Source organism: Mustela putorius, unplaced genomic scaffold (assembly GCF_011764305.1).
Source record: "Mustela putorius furo isolate JIRA1106 unplaced genomic scaffold, ASM1176430v1.1 tig00000281_pilon_pilon_pilon, whole genome shotgun sequence".
NCBI lineage: Eukaryota > Metazoa > Chordata > Mammalia > Carnivora > Mustelidae > Mustela > Mustela putorius.
This window is the reverse complement of record NW_025421343.1, coordinates 14,412,440-14,437,130: the sequence shown is the minus strand read 5'-3', so window position 1 is coordinate 14,437,130 and position 24,691 is coordinate 14,412,440. Positions and strand designations below refer to the sequence as shown.

At 41.0% G+C, this 24,691-nt stretch overlaps 1 protein-coding gene across 4 annotated transcripts in view; it reads right to left on the bottom strand.

Moving 5' to 3' along the window:
• Positions 1-2,008: 2,008 nt before the first annotated feature.
• KDM3A (lysine demethylase 3A) overlaps positions 2,009-24,691 on the bottom strand; it is a 52,754-nt gene continuing 30,071 nt past the window's right edge. Inside the window, exons 12-26 of one of the 4 annotated variants that reach the window (XM_045079116.1) lie at positions 23,526-23,740; positions 19,994-20,146; positions 19,766-19,861; positions 19,019-19,146; positions 16,905-17,100; positions 14,963-15,135; positions 14,346-14,582; positions 12,900-13,071; positions 10,472-10,559; positions 9,450-9,580; positions 5,759-5,878; positions 5,538-5,677; positions 3,918-4,094; positions 3,669-3,803; positions 2,009-2,720 (exon numbers count right to left, since the gene is read on the bottom strand). In XM_045079116.1, the coding sequence (XP_044935051.1) occupies positions 2,640-2,720; positions 3,669-3,803; positions 3,918-4,094; positions 5,538-5,677; positions 5,759-5,878; positions 9,450-9,580; positions 10,472-10,559; positions 12,900-13,071; positions 14,346-14,582; positions 14,963-15,135; positions 16,905-17,100; positions 19,019-19,146; positions 19,766-19,861; positions 19,994-20,146; positions 23,526-23,740 (2,242 nt within the window). In that variant the 3' untranslated portion in view covers positions 2,009-2,639. The remainder of the gene's footprint in view (positions 2,721-3,668; positions 3,804-3,917; positions 4,095-5,537; positions 5,678-5,758; positions 5,879-9,449; positions 9,581-10,471; positions 10,560-12,899; positions 13,072-14,345; positions 14,583-14,962; positions 15,136-16,904; positions 17,101-19,018; positions 19,147-19,765; positions 19,862-19,993; positions 20,147-23,525; positions 23,741-24,691) is intronic. The other 3 variants (XM_045079118.1, XM_045079119.1, XM_045079120.1) reach the window with 3 other exon arrangements.

Sequence of the window (24,691 nt, the reverse complement as noted above, 5' to 3'; positions counted from 1 at the left end):
CATTTTTAAGATCGAAAAATGCTCCATTGTATGTATAAGTCACATCTTGTTTATCCCTTCATCTGTGATGGACTCTTGGGTTGTTTGCACTGTTTGGCTCTTGTGAATAATGCTGCCATGAACATGTGTGTACAGGTATCTGAATCCTTAGTTTCAATCCTTTGAGTAAACCTAAGAGTGGAGTTGCTGTATCATAACTGTTTAACTTTTTAAGAAAAATTAACCTGCCTTCTGAAAGTATTGTTTAATGCTATTATTGTTTCGGTGTATCCAGGAGTTTGTAATTTCCCTTGTCTTCCATTTTTTCTTGCATGCTATGGGTTAATTTTCACTCCTAAGGAGATCTTTAAAAGTTCCTTCAGTGAAGGACCGAAAATAAATTCTGGTTTTTGTCCGAAAGTTTCCATAAAGTACAGGGAAAGAATTTGGCTGGGTCTGTGTTGCTGTTTCGGGCTCTGGTCTTTAGCACAGAGAGAACAGTGTCTACTTTCTTCTGACCTCCACTATTGCCATGGAGAAGTCACCTGTTAGTCAGTCACTTCTTTGAGGATCAGGTTTTCCCCACTCTGGCTGCTTTTAAGAATCTACTTGTTTAAGTATTCTTTTAATTTATTGTATGTGGATTTTAAAAATGTACCTTGCCTCACACAGGTGGGCTTCTCACAACCTGATGACTTTGTGAGTACTGAGAAACTGTCTCTCAAGACAACACCCCCCCTCTCACCATCCTCTCGGCTTTCAGTCCCTGATCACCAGATCTGTTATTTTTTTGGTGTCCTGCTTATCAGTTAACATCTCTTTATAGAATCCTATTGTCCAATGCTGTAGTCTGTATTTTTACCAATCTCCCAGTTCATAAAAGAACTTTTTTTTGTTGTTTAAATCAGCTGCTAAGTTTCTTACTTTAACTGTCATGTCTCATTTCTATAAATTCCATTCAGCTTCTTCCCATATCTGGTCATTTCTGGAAATCACATTTTTCCATCATATTCCTCTACTCTCATTTAAGAAGAGCAAACATTTCAGAATATAAAATAACACTGGATCATTTCAGTCTGTAAACCTCTGCAGGTTTAATATGGCAATCTGAAGGCCCTTGCTGACTCGCGCAGGGTGGCTTTCAGTTTTCGTATTTGTTGTTATAATGTATTTGATTGTGAATAACAATCTTGGAACTGTCATTCCCTTGAGGCCTGGCTTAAAGCTGGTTTCCTTTACAAATGACCCAAGTTTTCCTATTCCAGCTGAGGGAAATTTCTAAGTAGCAGTCCCAATTTGAGAGCCAAACCTGCAAAAGAACTTCTAATAAATTCCCAGGGAAGATATTTCCCACTGATATGGGCAGATACGTCTACCTACTTTTTCCAGGAAATTTATGTTTCTCAAAGTTCATCCATTACAGGTTTTAGCTTGAAGACAGGGTTGGCATTAGGCAGGGATCTTTGACCTCCTACTCTGAGCACATACGAAAAAAACCCACGCTCTAGGCCTTGTCTCTACTACTCGATTTCAATTTCATTCCTTTTCTTTAGTATAACTATAGCTGTCTAAGAATGAGGGAGATACAGAAAGGTGGCTTCTTGATGAATTTCTTCCATCAGAAAGGACTATTTTAGGTACTGCCGTTCTAAAACTTCTAATAGTCTCCTTTTCATTTGTGAACTCTTACTTTATGAAAGGCCAAAAGAAAGACAATGTAATTCAATCGCTTTGAAATCCCTTTTTAGAACCATTTAACCAATCACTGTTATTTTGTTGTTAACTTCCACTACAAATTTAGCTAACTGGTGATGTTTCTTTGCAGAAGGGTTTTGAAAAGGTTTCTACTTCGTTGGGAAGAAACTTATGTCCATGTTAGCATTATTATAATAATCCCAAATCACTATAGCATCTAATTTCGTTGCTTTTAAGATGTGCTCCTGAAGCAACCTCTTAGACTTGTAACATTTGAGAAAAGTGTGTTAAACCTACAACCAGAGGATAATAATGCCAATAAGTAGAGTCAAAATATTATAGGAATACTTTAATGCAAAATGCTTAACACTTAAAATTAGCAAAGCTTCATTTAAATTAAAACTCCATTGAACTAAAGAAAGATGGTTAAACCCAAGAATCGTACAGTAGTTGATTTCTGCTATCTAATGCCAGTCCTAATGCAACACAGCAGGGACTGCACCGTGAGCTGTCGCTTCCTCCATTGCTCATCTGAGCCCTACGGGGTGAGGGAGAGGGTACTCAGACACAGAACAAAATACAACCAAATAAACTGCGCAGTGATTCCTAATAGTAATAACCCATTCTGACTAAGCTGTCCACCCAACAGCTGGGGAGTAACTGCAGGTACTGTTCCCGAGCGGATACGAGGTTTTGTTTTTACAGCATGGTAGAAGTTCTGCACTAGGTGGAAAGTCACAGTTTAAGGATGCATGTTCTGTAAATAGTTCCTAAATATACACATTTAGTGTGTGTAAACACTAGAAATATACATTAGACAGAGTACCCTTACCAGTTGGGTACAGTTTAAAAAAGAAGATGAGGTAACATGAATCTCAAAGTCCACAGGAATCCTGCCTGAAGAGTTTGAACAGCTGCCAGTAATTCACTTCCAATGTACAGGGGTTAAGGCGTCTCTGGGACCCCTAGGGTTTGCCAAAACTGGATTCACTGGCTTTCAGCATAGCAACTGCATCTTTCACTGCATGGTAGATCACATTCTTCACCTATAAGAATGGCAGAAATTATGGTAGGTTATCACTAAATCCACAATCTGTCACTAAGACTACATATTTCCTCTGCCAGTTTTACTACCATTCTCTCTAAAGTTCCAACTTGGTATTCAAAATGTCAGTACTTAAAAGGGACCTACACTCCTTTAGGCCAGTGTCTCATACACATTTTAAACCCATGCCTCCTTTTCCCCCCTTCCATAGGTTTTGATGTCCCATGACCCTGAGCCTGGTGAGTACAGGGAGAGGCAAGCCCCAAGGTACAATTTTTCAAAACTTGTATATTCCCCTAGTTTTCCAAACATAAAACTACATTACATAACTCACTATTGAAATCATCTTTAAACCTACTCTCTGAAATCTTCTTTGGATCCCAGAGATTCTGTTCTGCTCTACTCAAGGGTGAGAACACCACAGCACTAAAAGTCTTTGTTCAAGACCAATGTCTGGCAGTTGAGCCAGCGTCAGAAGTCAAATATGTATTTTTTTCTTTCTTTAAGATTTATTTGAGAGACAGAAAGAGCATGTGCACTCAAGCACAAGTGGGACAGAGGGAGAGGGAGAGAATCCCAAGCAGACTCTGCCCTCAGTGTAGAGCCCAGACATGGTCCTCAATCTCACGACCCTAAGATCACAACCCAAACTGAAACCTCAGACACTTGACCGACTGTCCCAACCAGGTCCCTCAAAGATCGATTTGTTTTAATTACCCAAGTGTTTCTCTTGGGGCATAGTCCCTTAGAGTATAAACCAATCACAAACCAAGATGAGACTTCCTCTATGTTCATTCCTCCTTGGCCTAAGTAGACAGTGAAACTACACATGAAGCCAATTCAACTCATTATACCCAGTGTGACACAGTCAAGTTCACTGACTCTCTTAGGTCAGTAATGGGCCATGAAGCAAGAGAGAGAGAATGCCAAGAATCAGTGATATTGTTACCTGTAATTTATCTTCATGATTGGTATGAGTCTGTGACAGATAACGGAATTCCTGAGTAAGCCAGAAACAGTGTTTAACATGCTCTGGAGAAACAAAATCTTCAGCCACTTTAATACAGCTATATAAGTTATGAACCTGGAAAACACAAGTTACATGTAACACAAGTAACACACATGCAAAAAAAAACCCACAAGTAACACACATGCAAAAGATCTTACAGTGTAAAGAGAATAAAGTAATGTTTCTTGCCTGATGTGGAGCTCCCGCTGGGATAAATACCACATCCCCAAGAAACTGTACAATAGCCCAGCCTTGAACTCCGTACTCTTGATGAAGACGCTTTCTTAGTGATCGGTCTAAATACCAGCTCTGATCATGAATGGGATCATGATCTGCTGGGTTTTCTTGACCTTGCTCTTCTGATACCTAGAATACATTTGAAATATTATGAAACTGAGTAACACATTGAGGCACAATAAGGGCATTCCCCCACTCCCTGCCCCAGGCCCCCAGAGAGTGTGGGCAGACAATAGATGTCATCAGGCCTTCCTTAACAGGTACCCCACTGGCAGAAAGAGACAAGTAACACTCAAAGACATTAACTGAAAGAACCAGGAGAAGATTGAAAGAAAATGTGACTTTCCCTTCTGTCATTTCCAACACTCTCTGACTGGCAGTCTATGTTATTTTTCTAAATACTATGTTTGAACAATAGTTTGGTCTAGACTTTTGAACATAAGTAGGCTCGAGTTCCTTAGATATAGACTTCCTGTATAGCAGCTATTAAAAATCTATAATCATTTCACAATCCGAGTCACTGAGCAGTCCTAAAGACAGCTACAGATTAAATATGTTTATTCTAGACACAGTATTTGGCAGCAGAGACCCACAAACTCAGGGAGATGCTATCAGAGGAACAATATGGTGACCAGCAGGTTTTGGAAGAGTGAAATTATCCTAAATCAGAAACAGCTTAATTCAAACCAATGCTGGTTAAGGACCTACCTGATACCAGGTAACAGGGTAGGGTGTTCAGATCTGATCCTCATGAACAACTAAAGAGTATCAGCCACAGATACCCTGGCTGATAAAAACCGAATGCACCCATCTTTCCAGTTGCCTAGAATTTCCACACACAGGCCTTGCTGAACAAACTGACAACTACTAGAAACTTGGAATCTTAAAAGCCCCGGTATTCCTCTTTCCAATGTCCCTTTGCAAGCTAATGGCCACAAGTAATGCCTGAGGCTTTCCTGACCTACTACTAAATGAGGGTGGATAAAACCCACAGGGACTTTAGTAACTCACTCAGAACACAGGCATCAAGGGCCAAGGAATTATACATGAATTTCTGAGGTACTCTGATTTTTAAAGCAGTAAAAATAAATAGTTGCTAAACAATCGGAGGAACAAACTTGGAGAGCACAAAAATCACCAAATGCACTATAATGTAGAACACAGTCATAGGGACACGTGGGTGGCTCAGTGGGTTAAAGGTCATGGTTCCAGGGTCCGGGATCGAGCCCCACATTGGGCTCTCTGCTCAGCAGGGAGCCTGCTTCCCTTCCTCTCTCTCTGTCTGCCTCTCTGCCTACTTGTGATCTCTGTCAAATTAATAAATAAAATCTTAAAAAAAAAAAAAAGGCACAGTCGTAAGACAAGGTCCTCTTCTCAGAGGTGTGCGCTTGATCATTTAGAAATCTTTGTTCCTCAGCAACCAGCTTCAGCCTAGTCAATCTGACACGAAGAGATTAAACTTTTGAGGTTATGGTTATTGCCCGACAGCCAGTCAGTTCTCCACATGGAGTAGTTTCTAAGAGTGCTATTCTCCATGCCTGTCTTCATAAGCCATAGGACAGAAAAGCATACCTTTTTAAGGAATTCTCGTATTTTCTCCGTGTCCTTTGCAGCATATATGTGCCAGAGGGCTCCTGGCTTCTCTTTTCCTTCAATAAATCGCTTTATTGTGAGTTCATCAGAATCTCCATCTTGGATGGTTTTAAGGACTTCTGGAGCAAGGAAAAAAGCAAGTATCAGACCACAGTCTCCAGATTACAGATTAAGTCTCATTTCTATACTTAGCACCCTACCTTCTTCTTGGTCACACTGTCCTTTGGGAATTCCCACATACACCATAACATTAGCTGCATCAGATACATCTAAGTGAAGATTTGTTGTTCCGTATTTCCTGTCTTCTGGAGTAATTAATCCTGTCAACAGAAAACACCTTAAATTTATGAAGGCTGCCACTGTCTCTCCCACTTCCTGGGAGATATCTGGTCACAAAATTTAAAAGCTGTCTCTTATATAAATCATGTAAAAGAGAACAATATTTAAGTTATGTTACCCTTTCAATTTTGCAAGAAAATAATCTCATCAAATAGTTAATTATAAAAATAAAAAGCCAAGTCCTAACACTAGGACTTGTTTCTGATGATAGGCAAAGTAGGTCCTTGATAGACTCTCCTGCGAAGAACAACTAAAAATCCTGGGTGAAATCATTGAAAAAACATTCTTTTAATGAAACAGTGTGGCGGCAAGAAAAGAAGAAATACTCATAAACCAAAAAACTGGAAAGCAGGACTCGGGAATGGTGAAGTGGCTCCTCAAGCTGGAATCTGCCGAAAGGACATGTGCTCAACCAGTTCTCAAACTTTGGGTGTCACAGCCTAGAGTGCTCTGGGGCAAAACATAAGGCCCAGGGCTCACTCCAGATGGGGAGTCTAACAGAAAGCCCCCTCACATACGCATAAATCTGGAACCTCGAATGGCTATACACTCAGAATAAGAGAGAACACTGACCAATCAGTTCCCTTGGGTTCCCTCAACTGTCCAAAAAAAAGAAAAAAAAAGGTGGGGAGGAGGGTAGTGAGCCAACACATGAAGTCCTGGTTGGTGCTCATAGTCTGAAATTTTCATCTCTTAGCCCAGGAAAAGACTTGCCTTGCTCAGCAGTCACCCTGAGGCTAACCAAGGGCTGTGGTCACCGTGGACAGCCCACCCTGACATGTATGGGCAGCAGAGAGAAGTATGGCTCATAGGGGGCAAGCAGAGGCCATCTGCTAACCCACCAGCCCCTGAAACAGCTATCAGTTATTTGGAGGAGGCCAAGGGACTTCCCTCCGGCTTGCCAGAGCCTTGCAGTTTGAGGAGCAGCTTGACACAGGAGAGGGCACCCTGTAACTTCAACCTGGGGCGGCAGCCTTAGGAGCCCTGTACTGTAGTGATTTCCTTTCTTTCCATTTAGCCAAACTATCTGTCCTAGGAGAGGGCTGAGCATTAAGTATTTAGGCAAAATCGAAGGATATGCTTTAAAGGGGATTTGTTCTAAAATGATGAAGGAAAAACAGAATGGGAGGGAATAATGAGACAATCATGGCAAAAAAACTGATAGCTGCTATAACTGGAGGTTAAGTATATGGGGAGTCACTGTATTAGACTCCAAGTTCTGAGTGCATTTAAGAAGGAAAAGCAATTAACGGCATAGAAGGAAAATTATTGAAATGGACAGCTATAAATGACAGCATGGATGATTACCCAAAAGTCTGATTCTATTTATATAAAGCTCAAACAGGTTAAAACCGAAAAGAATATTCTGCGAGAACACAAGCATACGGCGGTGTTACAAGCGTACAGGCATGCTGAGCACAAACTGTAGGAGCACAAACCCTGTGCCGGGAAGGGCAGGCATGAGATGGGAGGAATGGGAGGAAGAATGAACAGGTCTCAGAGCTCGGTCAGGCTGCCTGCTCCTTGGCCAGTGCCAAAGGGAGGAAAAGCATTGTGACAAACAAAGATGGAAGCAACACCTACCCAGCTACCAGCCCAACACTCATCCACAGGCAGCTACAGGCGACTGCACGCTGCTAAAACGGTCTGTAAATGGAGAGTCTAAACTCCAACAGATCCGAGATTATAAAAACATAAAGGTCCCAGGGAAAGGATTCCTGAACGTAACACCATGGACAATCATGAAGACCACACGAGCAGACACAACGGGGACTGCTGGGTGACAGCACTGGGGTTCAGGGCAGAGAGCAGCAGAACTGGCCTGAAAATCAGGAGACCCAGCGTCCTAGTCCCAGACCTGCTACTGACGGACCTAGGTACGTCCTGAGCAGGTCACTGTCCCTGCCACTGTCCTGAAGTCCCTGCCCCCATGGGTAACACTGGTGGTAGTACTGGGGATGGAGAGATGCTGACTCTCTCTCCAAAGAGCTTTTTCACCCTACTCTGCCTGAGGACTCTCAGCTCAATCATTCAACCTCTGAAAATGAACATATTTCATATTTTCAATCCCTACCTGCTGACTCTGGACAGGAACAAGAGTAACACTGCCATCTATCTGTTCTTGTCTATGCTGCTAAGCTGTTTAAACCAGGCCGACAATTAATTCTGGAAACTTCTCAGGTAACCACTTCTACCCCATAAAGCTTTAAGAGCATACAAAGCATGGATAATCATTATGCAACACTATACCATTTACTTTAGTGGAAAAATACTTTCATTCACATAAGTTTACGTAAATATCTGCTAGAAGCAGAGTACGTCTTGAGACCCCAACCAACTAGCTGCTCTGCAGGGCTTGAGAGAAGGAAACTCAGCCAGTGAAAATGGTACAGGCCCACAGCGTACACAGGGCTCTCCAAACTGAAACCTGACATGTAAAGGGAATACATCAGGGGACTTCACCTGCTATGTCCTCTCTCCCAATAACAATAAACAATTCCTCTCTCCCGTTTTCTCACCCTACCCTCGCAGAATGTTCTCAGACATCTAAGCTGTGGGAGCTCAAACATAAACTCCGTTCTTAAAATGTTCCCTGACCCCATCCCAGGTAGATCCCTGGACTAACTCTACCATAACAGAAGAACTGTGGGGCTGAGATCCAAGGCCCTGCTCTTCTCGGCCCCCAACAGTCTCTGGAGAACATGGCAAAGATGCCAAAGGACTCTGTCCTTTTTTTAGGGGGGTTGTCAGCCTCAGGACCAAGAGACTGGACTTTAGAGTAATTATGGGAGGACAGAATAAAATTGAAGTAGTAATTTCTAGAAGGACTGGGAAAAATGGGGTCCAAATAGTATAAAAGACTAAAGCAAAGTCAATAAATGATCCCAACAACTGAAACTTCATTCAACAATCCATCAATAAACAATTCCTTCAAAACAGCCAACTATAGTTAAGATCTAAATAAAGCCCCAACAGAAAACTGGTCAAGGTCACAGCAATAAAGATGAAACACAACTCTGGTTACCGAGGAAATCAATCTCTATCCTGTGCAATCCCCCTTGCTGGATAGTTTAGGGAGTCATGCCTACACAACAGAAATCCAATTCAGAGGGTGCTTCTGATACTAACTTAAGTAACAAACTACTACCCCCAACATGGGGGTATTTAAGTGTAGCAGATGTTGAAATAGCTAGAATGCTAGCAGACTGACTTTAAAATGAGTAACAAAGTTACATGAATTTAATGATGTACCATACAACCACCAAAATTAAAAACTATTAAGCAACACAAAGATTTTTCAATAGAACGAGGTGTAGAAAAGAGAAAAATAAAAAATCGCACACATCCCTACAACTGCAACTATGAAAAGGAAATACACCTACTCGTGGAAAAACAATGAAAGGAAATATGCAAAAATGAAGCCCACTGCTGTGTGAAGTGTTAGGACTATAGAGGTCTTCCATTTCCACCTTCCTCAAGAGCAATTTTCCAAACATTTTGACAGGCTCTATTTCCGTTATAATTTTTTCAAGTTAGCCATTTCTTTCTTACCATAAGCATTATACATCTTGGGACCGAGATCTGGCCTCACAAAGTAGTTAGGCAGCCTGGAGGCCAAGTTTAGTTTGCCATCTCTCCTTGTGTACTCAGGCAGTGGAATATTGGCCATCAGATCATCAAACCTGGAACAAGAGAACAAGCATTTGCAAAATAAGCTTGCCTTATCTATGGATAAGGATTAGATAAGAATCTAATCCATCACTGTGTGATCTGTTTTGTTCCTTCTTACCAAAAGGAACAAATAAAAATATGTGCAGTTGTAAAGATGGAGAAAGCTTTCCCTGAACAATATTTAAGAGTAGAATTACAGTAGTTATGAACGAAGATATCGTCTTTCTCTCACACATCACCCATCTTTATCAAAATGATCTGGAATATTTCAGACAAAAGATGTGAGCAGTAACTTCCTGATAAGAAGTGACCCTCAGGGATTTATTATTTATTAGTTCTAAGGATCCTTTCCAAGGTTCAAGCTCAAATCAGGAAAATGGATCTACCAATTCAGCTATCTTGTTGTTTAATGCACTATCATTACACTGAACCCTGATAGGTCCAATCCGAATACTGCCTCCAAGTCAGAGGCCGCACACCTCATTTGGCCTCTTCTCTGGCACAGCACTAAAATGGAAATGTGTGAAGCTTTCATTGGCCAAATCTCATAGTAACTTCTTTATCTTATTTAAAACACAGATCTCCAAAGACTATACTCTAAAAATAAAATATCAGCACCAGTAAAAGTATTCCATATTTCCAACCACCCCCCCACTTTTTTTTCTGAGGGAGAACACAAGAGGGGAGAGGGTCAGAGGGAGAAGCAGACTCCCCACTGAGCAGGGAGTCCAATGTGGGACTCCGGGATCATGACCTGAGCCAAAGGTAGTCACTTCACCAACTGAGCCACCCAGGCGCCTTCATCTTCCCCTTTTGAAAAACTCTTTTCTCACCACCTCAAGAAGAATTTATCCTATCAAGTCAAGGACAGAATCATCCCTCCCCCTGGCCAACAATCATACCTAGAAGGCATCATATCTCTAAAATCCTCTCCTGGTGGCCAGTCCTTAAGTTTCAACACCATTGGTTCTTTTTCATTTTTCAAGCGGTCTGAAAGGTAACCAGAATTACTGATTTGTTACTATTCATAACTCAGAAACAGACCAAAATAAAGGCAAATTAGCATTTTATGCATAACAATGTGAATAAAATTCTTGTCTGCAAAATCTTCATAACCCGATACATTTAGTACACAGTTTAACAATTCCCCGCCTGCCAATTACCAACTATTACATTTCTACACTGCCCAGAAACCCATTCATACCTAGGAGGCAGCACAGAAATAGCAAAATAAAAATTACAATCTAATCTTTTCTAGATGTTTATTAAACTGCTGCTCCTCATTCTTTGAGATTTCAGCCACCCCCTTTTGCCCATTACACACAGTTGGGTGTTTTGACAGTTGTCTCTCAGATCCAGCATTTTCCTAATATACAGCATTCTGGAAGAAGAGAGCAGCTCCCTAACTAATAAACAGCAATGCACTTTAACAATAAGAGGTCACAAATGTTTAGGAGACAAGGTTTTCTAAAGCTACTATGAAATAAAAATGTCTGGTCTTGCTCAAAGAGACTGAAACTAGCTGATGCTCTGTCCAGGGACAAGTAGGGCCAATAGCACCACACGATTTAGTCAGAACTATTACCTGCGGCAAATAATGCCAAGGAACCAAGATCCAAGTTCTGATCGAAAAAGACATTGATAATTACAATCAACAGCAATGACAACTACTATTTCATTTCTTACTGTGCTCTAGTGTCTGCCAACTGTCTTAACCATTTAATCCTTACAACTAAACCCGATATCCCAATGAGATTAGGCATCATTTAATATTCCTATTTGGGGACAAGGAAACTGACAGACACACCCAAGGTCATCCAGCTACTAAGTGGCAGAATTGGGATGGAACCCAGGTTTGACTTCAGACCCCGTACTCTTGAGGACTAACATCTGTGTAATGTTTTGTAGTCAACCAAGTACTGTCCCATAACCTAGTTTAAATAAATGCACACTCCAGGAAGAAACAGAAAAATACAGGGTAACAGTGTGTGTTCAGAAGAGCAGCAGTATGTCACTGTGGGTGGGGTGCTGGGGATGTGCGCAACAGAATCTTCAGCGTAGAATGGGCAAGCTATAGTTGACTTGGAGCTGTTTTCACCATCGGCCAGCATGAGGAAGCTTGAGTCCCAAGAAAATTAAGCTACCAAGCTCCTATACACCACAAGGATGTATCAAGAGACGGGACTTGAATTCAGGCCTCAGTGGAAAGCTTCAAAAGACCTGCTGTCCAGACACAGCATTTAGAGGTTGCCTCAGCTGCATAGAACTGCCGCACTAGGTCAGGTCCTTTTCCCAGGACACCAGTATCTACAGACTGAGGGAGACAGGGGGACAAAGGCCCTGCCATGTCCCACTTCAGCCCAGTCTGAGACAATGAAGGTTAATACGTGTTTCAGAACTCCCTGCAAGACTGGCTGAGGATCTGAGGAGCCTGCACTGCAAATGACTCCTTTCCCTGCTCAGTTCTTCTTTCTCCTCCTTTGTTTCACAGATGCTGATCCCTAAGTAACCATCTTCTGCCTGAAACTCCATTTCAGCAGCTACTTGTGGAAAACATCTTTACACTTTATATTAAAAAGTCAGCCATAACTTCGTTAGAAAGTTTATTGAAGGTATGAACTATAATCTGTAAATGTGGGTAAAAAGGAGTAAGGAAGCAGTAGATTAAAGGTGTAAGTGTGTCTAAAAAAATGAGAGTGATGAATGAGGGAACTTGAATTATTGAGCATCTGAAGAATTAACTGGTCAAACCTTCCAGTGGGGATGGGGGCCTGGTGATGGTGATATGAATCCTGGTAACAGTTTACTGATGGGCCAGTACGCAGAAAGGGCCAAGCCTCAGGACCAGACACACAAGCTCCCAGTGGAGGTGCAGCAGGCAGTGACCAGGATACCCGCCGTGTTAAGTGAATTCACATTCCCTGGCATCTTCAGGTCCACTTAACTTGTTCAACAGGAGTTAAAATGTTTAAAGCATAAAAGGATGCATGCAGGTCAAACACACATAAACCCACCAGCCTTGAGTCACAAGCCCTGGCTTTGTGCTCTGCTCCCCACAGGCACAAGAGAAAGCATAGAACACCTGTCACAGGACAGACGTGGCGCCACCTGTAGAACAGATGCCCGAAACCTCACCTAAGGAACCACAAAGTGAATGCTGCCTTGGTTCTAAAGCATAATAAACTTTAAAAAGGGGTGGGGGTGGAGAAGAGGTAAGACACGAATTTTAAACTCTAACTCATGGAGTCGTCACTGAAGGGCTTCAGACTCCTGCTACTCCTGTGCCCTCCTTTTACATCCTAACTCCCTTCGAAGGTCTTTCATACATACTTGGAACATCTTCAAATCCATCCCAGAAGTCTCCTACTGTGGCTCCAGTGATGATTTCATTGGTCCTACAGTTAACCAGGTCGACTTCCTGATTCCCAAACTCTTTCCTGAAGGATTCAGGTTTCCAAAGCTCAGAGTTCAATTTATGATGCACTCCTGACACCATCACTGGCTAAAAGAAGAGAATGAAGACTTTAGTTTGAACTCCCCCAGCTCTGTCCCCAAACCAAAGGCAGCCCCTTTCCAAACAGCTGCTTGTTCGTTTCTCGGTGACTGGTCCTCAGTGGCAGATCCTGAGGTGATAGCTTAGTGCTCTGAGCTCCCACAGCACCGCTTGTCTTCATGTACTCCTTCCTCCTTGCTCTCAAACTACATTAGTAAGCTTCCAGAAGCAAGGAGCCCATCTTCTGATTCGGAGGCCGTCACTCACAGAATACCAACACCAAGGATCAGGACCAGGCAGGGAATGTAAAGGAGGGACAAAGGTGGTAGGACTGTCCTGTCCACAAGGGGTGCTGCCAACGGTCTCCAGCCTATTCCTGTCAGGCAGGAATATGGACCTGCAGTTGCCAAGACAAGCCAGAAATCCCAATCTTTACATGAAATAGCCTAACTAAAATATGGAGAAGTTCAATTTTTTTTTTTTTAAACTTTATGGAATCCAAACAAAACATGGCTGGTAGATTGCATTCAGCCTATTGTCATCATCATGAGCTAATCTTACCTAGTATACAGGGCTGAAAAATTATGTGGGAACTTCTTCTTGGTTAAATACATATATTTCTCTATTTGGCAATTCCCCAAGTCCTGGCCTTGTCTAAGAATACAGTGTTCCTTTAGTGAGGTCTCCATTTGGCCCAGAAGAAAAGCCAAACATCCAGAATACTAAAGCCAAAACAAGAAAGCACAGGAGCAGTTCCACAAAGCTATGCATGTCCCAAACCATCAATCAAAAAACAATGCAGACCCCTGGGAGACCACACACCACTCCAAGAGGTCACCACATGGCTCTGGCCCACCTAAAATCACCTTCAGCATAAGGGTTTTAATTCAGGACAGAGGGACACATGATTTTGACTGTATTCTGTCTAATGCCCCAAGCCCCAACAGCCTTACTCTTGCTCATTCCTCCCATTGAGGTTCATCACCCAAGAATCACAGAGCCCAAAAAGCATACATCAAATATCCAAAGATGACTGGTTTAGGAATAATCAAAACCTCACTGGAAGAGAACTCAGGAATGTCTGCAGTAAAAAAAATAGGACTCACAGCTACAGTGCCTTAATTACATTCACCCTAAACAATAAAGTACAAAAAGAGCAGATAAAGTATATACCACTTACAACTGAAGGGAGGCGGGATGCGGGGACAGGACTGTCAGAAGCCTACTGAAAGAACAGAGGAAGGGGCTCTGAACTGAGTTGGGGGGAAAGAGGCCCCTCTTACCTGTCCTTGTTTCCAGCACTCCCTAAACACATTCCAGTTGCTCTTGTTGTTGGGATCTTGGAGGCATAGCAAGCGATTATCACACAGCCAATAGTGAGGAGTGTCAAAGCCCAGAATACTGGGCTTAATAGTCAGTCCTTGAGGCCTCTTAGAAAAATCAGAAGACGTCTTATTTTGCACCAAAGAGGCAAAGATGTCATCAAGGATTTTTGGTGTATTTTTCAGTCCATTTTCTGTCTGAATTTAAGAAAGAACACAAGTCTTTAAATAGGTCATTCCCTTCCATCAAAAAATCCATTCCTACAACGCTAGCATTAAGTATCAAATACCCAGAAGAGTCCAAGTCAGGATCCTAAGACAAATAGGTAAGTTCCCTTCCCCCACTTGACATTACAACTCACAGAAAGAGGTAAAGAAAAAGTTTAACAGGAAAAAAATGGCCCATCTTGGTACACTAACCCTGCAAAGCCCACCTGCCAACGAAACCTTCTGTACCCATGAAAGAAAGCCTAAGATTCCTATCTTCTTTCTACTGTCTGTTTCAATTTTTTTGGTCTCTTCCTATTCTGACTCTATTCATTTTTACAAGACAAAATATAAATAAAACAAATATATACCTTTCCTGCAGAAGAATTCAAGAGATTTCGGAGGAAACCAGAATTGTTGTTGCTTACAGGTGTTAAAATTGTGCTGTTAAAGGTGTGGAGGACTGTGCTGGATTTGCTCAAAGGAGGGAGGGGTGGAAGGCATTTGATTTCATTCTTCAGAATTGGCATCGTTGGTTGTTTTTCTAGAAACAAAACCAAAACCATCCAGATGGAAAAGCATTCCAAAAGGCAAATCCCTTATTTGTCTTCTATTAATAGAATTACTTTGGGACTCAGATTTCGTTTACTTTAGAACAAAAAAACTTAAGAGGATAAATACCAATAAATCATTAATTGAGACAAGGATTTCCAACTGGTATTAAAACAAGAAGTACACAACATTCACGGTAATATTGTATTAATTGGGTTTTTAAAAATTTCTTCCCCCCAGTGTAGCTGACAATATTCCTTTAGTTTCAGGTGTCCAACATCATGATTCAATTTCTCTGTTATGCTGCGCTCACTGCAAGTATAGCTCCCATCTGTCAGCATACGACATTGTTAAAATACCATGGACTGTAATCCCTATTGTTGTGCCTTTTATTCCCATGTCACCTTCATTCCATAACTGGAAGTCTGTATCTCCCACCCCCCTTCACCCATTCCCACCACCCCACCACCCCATATCCCCCTTTGGTAATCATAGGTCTAACTCTACTTTTTGTTTATTCATTTGTTTTTTTAGATTCCACACACGAGTGAAATCATGGTGCAAATGATGTTTCTTAAACTTCCATTTTCTATCTGCTTGCTCCCGGTACACATAACATCATTTTTATAAATTAACATTGTAACTGGCAACCTTAATAGATATGTATTTATTAGATACACTTTTATTTTTTACATATATAATCAGGTTGTCTAGAATATCAACAGCTTTATCATTTTCTTCCAATCCTAAAATCTTTTCCTGTTTGTCTGCCTTATTGCAATAGCCAGGAATTTCAGTACAATGTTTAATAGTGATGGCAGATATCCTCTTATCCCTGAACAGAGGCACACTGTTTAAAAAACTATTCAAACAATTAAAAAAAAATCAATCATTATGATATCTACTGTCAGTTTTATTGTAAAAACTCATTAATGATTAAGGATGTTCCCTTTTGTTCCAAATTTATTTTTTTAAAATCATGAATAGGTATTGAATTTTACTACTTTCTCTGTCTTGTCATGTGACTATTATTTTTCAATGTTAAATGACACCTGCATTTCCGAAGCCCTGGTTGGTCTTACTGTACACTTCCTTTATTTAGAGTTCTGAAACTTGTTCAGGATCTCTGCATAAAAGAAATTAACCTGCAATTTTTCTTTCTTATAACATAGCTAAAAAGCAGAATCACCTAAATTCTAATTTAATGGTCTCACTCCAAAGCCTATATTCTTTACACTGTCATCTAGCATCCTAAGACCACAGGACAGAGGAGAAAAATAAAACTGAAGCCACAACGTTCTAATTAGACAAAATAGGAACAAACAGGATAAGGACAGAAAGGTCGAAATCATTTATTAAAGCAAGTCTCAGCCCACTCCTTTCTTGCCAAACACAATCTCAGCCTAGAGTTCAACTGTCAGCAGAAATTCTACCTTTTGGGACTGCCCCCCTGCCCCTTAATGTAGGCTCCACATTCAGCATGGAATCCAACATGGGGCTTGAACTCACAACCCTGATATCAAGAACTGAGCTGAAGAAGAGTTGAACGCTTAATCCAGGTGAGTCACCCAGGTGCCCCTTGGGATTGCATTTTAAATATACTTGCATTTATGACAGGTCTCCCTGGTGAATACAGGGAACCACCCCTTTCCACTCCACACACTTCTAATCACACTGCTCTCACAGCAACTGAGGTTGCCAATCCCTTCCGAGAATGGACTGAAGTTCCCAGGAACCCAGAGGAAAGCAGGAAACCCTCACCCTTGTTTTCCTTGTTGACATTCCCGCTGGTCAGGTCTGCCAGCCAGTTTAAGGGAGAAGTGCTGGCAGGGCAAGCAGGTTTCATGCTGCTGGCTGGCTTGGAAGTGGCTTCCCCAGCCACAGGCACTGGCTCCAACACCAAGGGATTCTGCTGGAACACGGCACCAAGAGTAGGTTTTTCTCCAGCAAAAGAAGTCTGTGTTGAGTTTAAAAAGAGAATTTTCCACAAGCTGAAACATTACATTTCCTTTTCCTTACCTTCTCCCCTAACAGCTCACCAGTGAGAAATATCCCACACAAAACCACCTAATAGCCCTGGACATCATCAAAACTGCAGGACTCTTAAAATAATAGAGCACAATTAGATCAAGTAGAAGAGATTTTAATTTTTTTTTTTTTTCAGCTTTTAAGTCTTACTGGTGAAAACAAAAGGCATGTTAAGAATTTAAATACAGCAAGATTTCCCTCCCTAACCCTAATCAACCATTTCCTGCTCATACATATCTCTTATCACTCCACCTACCATGTTGCTTTAAATAATGACCAGTTTGTGCTCAGCTCCCCTGTGAACTCACAGTAGCTGGAATACGTACTCACAAGATGGTTGCTGAATGAATGAATAAGTGAATGAATGAGTGAGTGAGGCAGAGCAGGAACGGTACAGCTCTGATTTCAGAAGAAAATGAGATGCAGAGGGAAAAAAAACGGTCTTTTGTTTCAGCATAGCATAGCAGGCTTTAAAAATGAGATAAACAGCTCTTAAAAGAACTCAAACATTAAAAAAAAAACTAGACAGAGCACACCACTTATTTTTCTGTTACTTAGAAACTGCCCTGACTTAGCTGATGAATTTATACAAACAGAAGAAGAAAAACCAGTCAAATTCCTGCTATGGTCCCCGCCTTTTTCTTTTCTTTTTTTTTTTCTTTTCTTTACGTGTGATGGATTTTTGTGATACTCAATGATCAGTATTGTTTATTATTCCTCTGTTGTTTATTTTTTTAAAAGTAGGCTCCATGCCTAGCGCAGAGTCCGAAGTGGGTCTGGAACTCACAACCCTGAGATCAAGAGTTGGACGCTTAACCGACTGAGCCATTCAGGTGCCCCCACTCCTCTGTTGTTGATGAGGAAGCAGAAGCATATTGAAATCAGCTCATGTCATACAACTAGAAAGTGCAGAGTAAGAATTCAAATTCAGTTCTGAATCTAAAGAGCACAGCTCTTCTACCTCTACTGCCTTTGACACCACAGCTTTATGAAAAATGTGGAATTCTGCTTATCAAGTACGATGTGGGTGAAGACACTGGGGAGAAGGGGAGGAACAAAGAGAGAATAGGGTAGATGTGATGGTTGCAGATGAAGGGGAAGCTACCAGGAAGAGGCATGTGAGCACCATAGAAATGCACAGTTTTTATGGTGAGTGATGGGTATTTAAAATTCATTCAGGGACGCCTGGGTGGCTCAGTTGGTTAAGCAGCTGCCTTCGGCTCAGGTCATGATCCCAGCGTCCTGGGATCGAGTCCCACATCGGGCTCCTTGCTCAGCAGGGAGCCTGCTTCTCCCTCTGCCTCTGCCTGCCATTCTGTCTGCCTGTGTTCGCTCTCTCCCCCTCTCTCTCTCTGATAAATAAATAAAATCTTTAAAAAAAAAAAAAAAAAAAAAAAAAAATAAAATTCATTCAGTATTATTTCCTTTAACTTTTCAAATATATATTATATCGATGACATATACTTGGTAATTTTAAACAATTATCTTAACTTTGTAAAACATGAAAAGTTTTTTACAAACCCACATAAAATTCAAGAGCAACTTATTAATTAAGATAGAAGATATTTTTGCTTTTTCAATGAATAAAAATAAAAACCTACTAAAAGAGGCTACAGAAATGAGGTCCACAGAAATGTGAAAAGTGAGAATGGGTCCATGAACTATCACATGAAATGTAGGAGCTGTTTCTTACCACTGAACACTGTCCCCATGTCCTTTCAAATATACTACAGAAATCCTTCGGTTATTTGGGTCCCCATGTTCCTTTCAAATATACTACAGAAATCCTTCGGTTATTTGGAAAGATAGATATATCAAGAACAGTGAATCTAGCAAAAACAATATACCTGTTTTATGTCTTCCTTGGAGGCTGGCTTTGAGAAGAGTTTGAATTGCCTGTTTGAACAGGGACAATTTGCTTTTATTCCCCATTTTGCTCTCACAGAATGAACAATATCTCCAACATCATAGAGGGCTAAAAAAAGGACAGAGACAAATATCTCAACAAGGGTATTAGGCACATTCAATCTCAATATAACAAAGCAGAAACTGGTATTTCCAACAGTTTTCCTTTTTTTTTTTTTTTTAAGCAACATGGTGCTTAGATTCTCTCTCCTTTTCATACTAAGTATGCCTTCCCCTGCAAATGAATCATTTTCCTTCCTTCTACAAAACTGTTCACAAAACCTTAATTAAAAAGCTCTTAAGAAAAAAAAAACAAAAAAAGAAGGGGCGCCTGGGTGGCTCAGTGGGTTAAGCCGCTCGCTGCCTACGGCTCGGGTCATGATCTCAGGGTCCTGGGATCAAGTCCCCCATCAGGCTCTCTGGTCAGTAGGGAGCCTGCTTCCCTCTCTCTCTCTCTGCCTGCCTCTCCATCTACTTGTGATTTCCCTCTGTCAAATAAATAAATAAAATCTTTAAAAAAAAAAAAAAAAAGCTCTTAAGGCATAATTTAATACATCTTTGGACAATTTACGGCATATACTAAGGTAAGTTATCAAGTAATTATACTACATAAAGTAAAACCAAACCACCAGACCCTATGAGCTAACCAAAACAAGGGGGAAAGAACATCACTGCACCACACGGAGTACCTTTCCCAGGGATGATTTGTGTAGGCATTAGGTTCTCTGGTTCATGTATCTGACTCTTCACACATCTCAGCCAAGAGAAAGTCTTGTAGGCAGCGCCTGCAGAAAATGATTCACAGTAACTGCTCCTGGACTCTGGATTGCTTCAGAAATCCATCAACCACAAATCAGTAAAAGTCTTCATTTAAGAGTGTAAAGGGGAGCTTGGAGGAGAATCAAGTTATTTCTCACCTTGTTGGCAATTCTTCCTCTTCATCCGGTAGCAATCCACACATACTCCAAACCCACACCTAGGACACACCCAGTGCAGGTTGAAGATAGTGGTGTCACACACATCACACATTTCCCGGACACCTTTGACAGCTCGCTTCCAAGCAACCTGTCCTACAAAAATCAATAAATCACTTAGTCTTGGGAGGAGATGATTTTTGAAATAAAATGTGAAAGGGGAGGATACTGATGTCATTTCTCCCTCTCAGTGGAGTTCCTATCAACTCTGTTCAGCCTTCAAAGACCATCTCAAATGGCCCCCCAACCTCTCCCCACTCGACTATGAAGCTCTCCTGGATTTCTTCAGCACTCTCATCAACCTGGATTTGTACTTTAAACTCAAGCTTCTTCACACTGTATACAGTCAGGTGTGGCTTTACCTCTCTCCTTAGGAGAGGAAGCTCTGTATAAGCAGAATCCCTGCTTGAAGGGCTGTGCCTTGTCCCCACTGACTCTGCACAGTGCTGGTACATATGAAGTACTGCAGAAGTAATCAATTAAAAAAAAGAAGCAGTGATTACAGAAGCTGCAGTTCAGACACAGGTATTATACAGCAGTGGTTCTTTCACCTTTTGGATCATGGGCCCCTTTCAGAATCTGAAGACAGCATGGACCATGCTTCCTCCAAAGGAAAAAAAAAAAAAAAAAAGACTCAGATACACAAAGCCAACACAGATTGTCAGGTTATTCCCACAGGCCCTGAATCCACTCACACAGCCTATGAAAAATCCCAGGGTGTTAGGGAACCTGGAGGGAACAGCACATTAACTTAATAATAGTACAAAGTTGGTTTCTTCAAGGGCCAGAGCCAGAAACCTGACTTTTTTAGTGTTAATAGTGATGCAGGCATCCAGGACTGACTCACACTAACCAAATAACCAACAGGTTGAGGCATAATCCAAGATTCTACAAAGTGGTATCTTCTGTGGCAGTGGCCAAGCCCTGATAACTAGATGGGGGCGCCTTCCAGGACTGGGTAGGACATCATGCCCCTTTCCCCATATGGAGGAATGCCAAATCAGGTATCAGAAAGCTTCAGAGAGTATGTGCAAAGGGAGGACATTTTCCTGTGTCATAAAAGCGCCCAATGTTTGTTAATCAGAAAGCTCTTTTCTGTCTCTCTCTTGAATAAGACTGGATCAATACCATTACATTCTTTTTTTTATGGAAAATATCTTTTTCCACATAATCCAATCTGTGGTTTATTCATGCTTTCTTCTAGGAACTGACCAAAACACAAATGATCAACTTCAGTTTTTACCAAATTAATCCAACTGCTAAATGAACTTCTGCCATTCCATTATAACCTAACAGCTCACTGCAAAATACAGAGCTTTAGGTATTTTACAAATGAGGTGTTATGAACTTTCCCTTAGTTACTTGGATTAGACTATTAGATATTCTTAGATCTCTTAGCCACCCATTTAACAATTATAGGTCATTGGAAAGGCAGGATAAATATATAAAGGTTGACACCTGCTTCCTTATCTCAGGATCAGAGAATAAGCCCTCTAGGAACATCTTACAGTACATTCATCAATATCATTCACAGTGAGTTCCTCTCTTCAACTGACCAGTTTGTCACAGAGGAAAGAGAGGAAGTGGATAGGCGAGGAGGAAAGGTTAATCCTATTAAAATCTTTAAGAACAGAGTTTTTTAATTATATTCTTAAAAAACAACTATCTGGGGCGCCTGGGTGGCTCAGTGGGTTAAGCCGCTGCCTTCGGCTCAGGTCATGATCTCAGGGTCCTGGGATCGAGTACCGGATTGGGCTCTCTGCTCAGCAGGGAGCCTGCTTCCTCCTCTCTCTCTCTCTCTGCCTGCCTCTCTGCCTACTTGTAATCTCTCTCTGTCAAATAAATAAATCTTTAAAAAAAAAAAAAACTATCTGTACCTTTTTCTGTACATTATTCAGAATAAAGGAAAAACATTAGTTGCTTACAACAAGCCCTGCTAATTCAGGAGTGAAGCTACTAATATATCCCAAGTGTTTCTACACTGCAGCTCACTTATGTAATACCTACCTAAGTAACTTCTAAAATCAGTTACTTAAGAATTTCTCTTTAACCTCACTACTCTTACTTAAATGTATATAATTAGGAAACTCTTTATCTCTACTAAAAACAGAAAACAGTGTCACTCATCCAAAATGAAAGATTACAGAGAAAAAACTTCAGTAAGATCCTTGATTTGTCAGAGTCTCTTCTCCTCCAACAGAATAGAGTGATTCTATAGCTACTCTTTACTCTGGCCAAGTACTTTGGCTCATGACTTTGGCTGTCTCCCAGAGTTGACGATCCCATTCTCCTTCTAGCTCTGAATTCCTGCTCTTCAGAATGCCTGTGTTCCCATTCTGCAGACTTGGAAATTCAACAATATCCATACCTATCTAGTGAATTATTTTTGTGAAACTAGTTTCAATTAGTTTCTGGTACCTACAACCAAAATTCTCAAGATGGTATGTATGGAAGCTTGTACTGAGACATATTTGGTTATGCAAAGTCTGAAAAGATACCTAGGAGAAATGAAAGGCTTCACTTTTAAGTTTCAACCATTTGGGAAAGATAAAATGTGGAAGGACGCCTAAGACTTCAAAAATAACTGCTTCTGGGTACTTCAGGCTAGATACCTTACATTTTACAGAGGCATAAAAAAGAGACGTGTTCTCCCAGACATACCTTGAGATGTCACAAGGGAGGTCTGGTTCTCGTATGTCACCCACACTGATCCCTGTGGTTTACTGGGCTGCCAGATCAGTGTGAGAGTGCTCTTAGAGAGGAGAAGACATTGACATTCACCCAGGTGGAACTTCCACGTATCCTGTTAAAACCCTGACTCTAAAGGGAATCCTTTTCACCTGAGCTTGTTCTCATTCTCATGCCTGTGAACCAGCTCCCCAGATTCTGATTCAGTAGGTCTAGAGCCTGTGTCTTCTATTTTCTCTGAAATGCATTCCTGATTATGAACCTTTGTCTTAAAAATAATCCGACCTAGGGGTGCCTGGGTGGATCAGTGGGTTAAAGTCTCTGCCTTCAGCTCAGGTCATGATCTCAGGGTCCTGAGATCGAGCCCCGAGTTGGGCTCTCTGCTCAGTGGGAAGCCTGCTTCTCCCTCTCTCTCTGCCTACTTGTGATCTCTGTCAAATGAGTAAATCTTGAAAAATTAAAAAATATATATATACCCAACCTAAGGCCTCTTCCCCTTTTGATGAGCCCACACTGAGAAAGGCTGTGCAAATTCTACCACTACCTTACCTTCACCTTTCTTAACAACAAAGGAGTTTCACTCCTGTAGTAACTACCCCAAAATAAACCCCAGAGAGTGACTGATGAAACCAAAAGGCAGTTATAAAAGAGAAAATGCAACCTCATTATACCAAAATCATCCAAACTTCTGGATACAAATGAAACCCATGCAGTTAGAACTTGGGTGTCATTTAGAAACAAAATCAAGTTGGACTCAAAAATCCTACCCCCTAAGAGATGCTCTTACTGTGTGGCTCAATAGTTGACATAGCTTCCTTTTCAGAAATCACCATTTGACAGAAGTGGTCTCCAATGTTGGCCAGGATATACTTTGCAGTGTCCAAATCAGTCCCCACAACATTTTTGGTTAAAGGCAACCACAAGCCAATTGCTTCACTGTCGTACTTGTTTGGTGTTAAAAAGCCTTCTACCCGCAACACACCATGTTTGTTGAACTGTAACCTAGAGGAAGTGGAGGGAAAAAAAAGTGTGTTACATACACACAAAGTTGATTTACATCTTGTAGTTACAATTTAAATCAACAAGTTCCTTCCCAGTTTTCTATCATCTCACAGTCAATTGTTACTACTTGGCAATCTCAGTGGAAAGACTTAAAAAAATCTAAAAATTTCCAAGTTTTTCCTCAGAGGACATGGGGAGGGAAGCAGGGGAGAGATGTTTTGCACTTCAACCAAGATCAAATCATACTGCCTCCAGGGGCAGCTATCAAACCTTCCAGACTTGGGATGTAATAGCAAGCACAATCACAAGTCACCCCAGAAGAAAACGGAAAATGTACAGAAGATAATAATAATCTGATTTTAATTTTAATAATCTGATTTTAATACAACCACTCCTTCAAGAGTAACACTCAGCAAAAGAAGGCTAACCCTAGACAGTCACTGAAGCCATGACCATGTAGATCCATGAGGAATTCAGCACCCATATGAATCCTAGCTGCAAATTATTGTGTAAGCTTCTGGAATGAGCGGCCGTGATAAGACAGACCTAAGTACCTCAAGTGGAGCAAAAAGGCAGAATACTTTCTCAAGATTCTCTTTCATCACCTATGCAACATCTTTCAACACCTCTGACACCTGTTTTTCCTAAGTATTGGTTTTGAATTTTTCCAAAATTCATTCATATTGACATGTCAATCTAGTTGGAGACACAGAAGTAGACATAAAATACACGTGAAGTAGGTAGGATATGACAGATATTATAATGATCATTAAATCTTATAGGAGCCAAAGAATTACTGACTGTGAGTTTTGTGGGACTAATACTAAGACTTCATGGTAGTGATAATGATTAAGAGTGGCATTACTAGAAAAGGAAGACAGCTAAAAAAGGCAAGTCAAGGAAACTGTATTTCATACAAAAGAAAGAAAAATGCAGGGATCTTGATTTCTC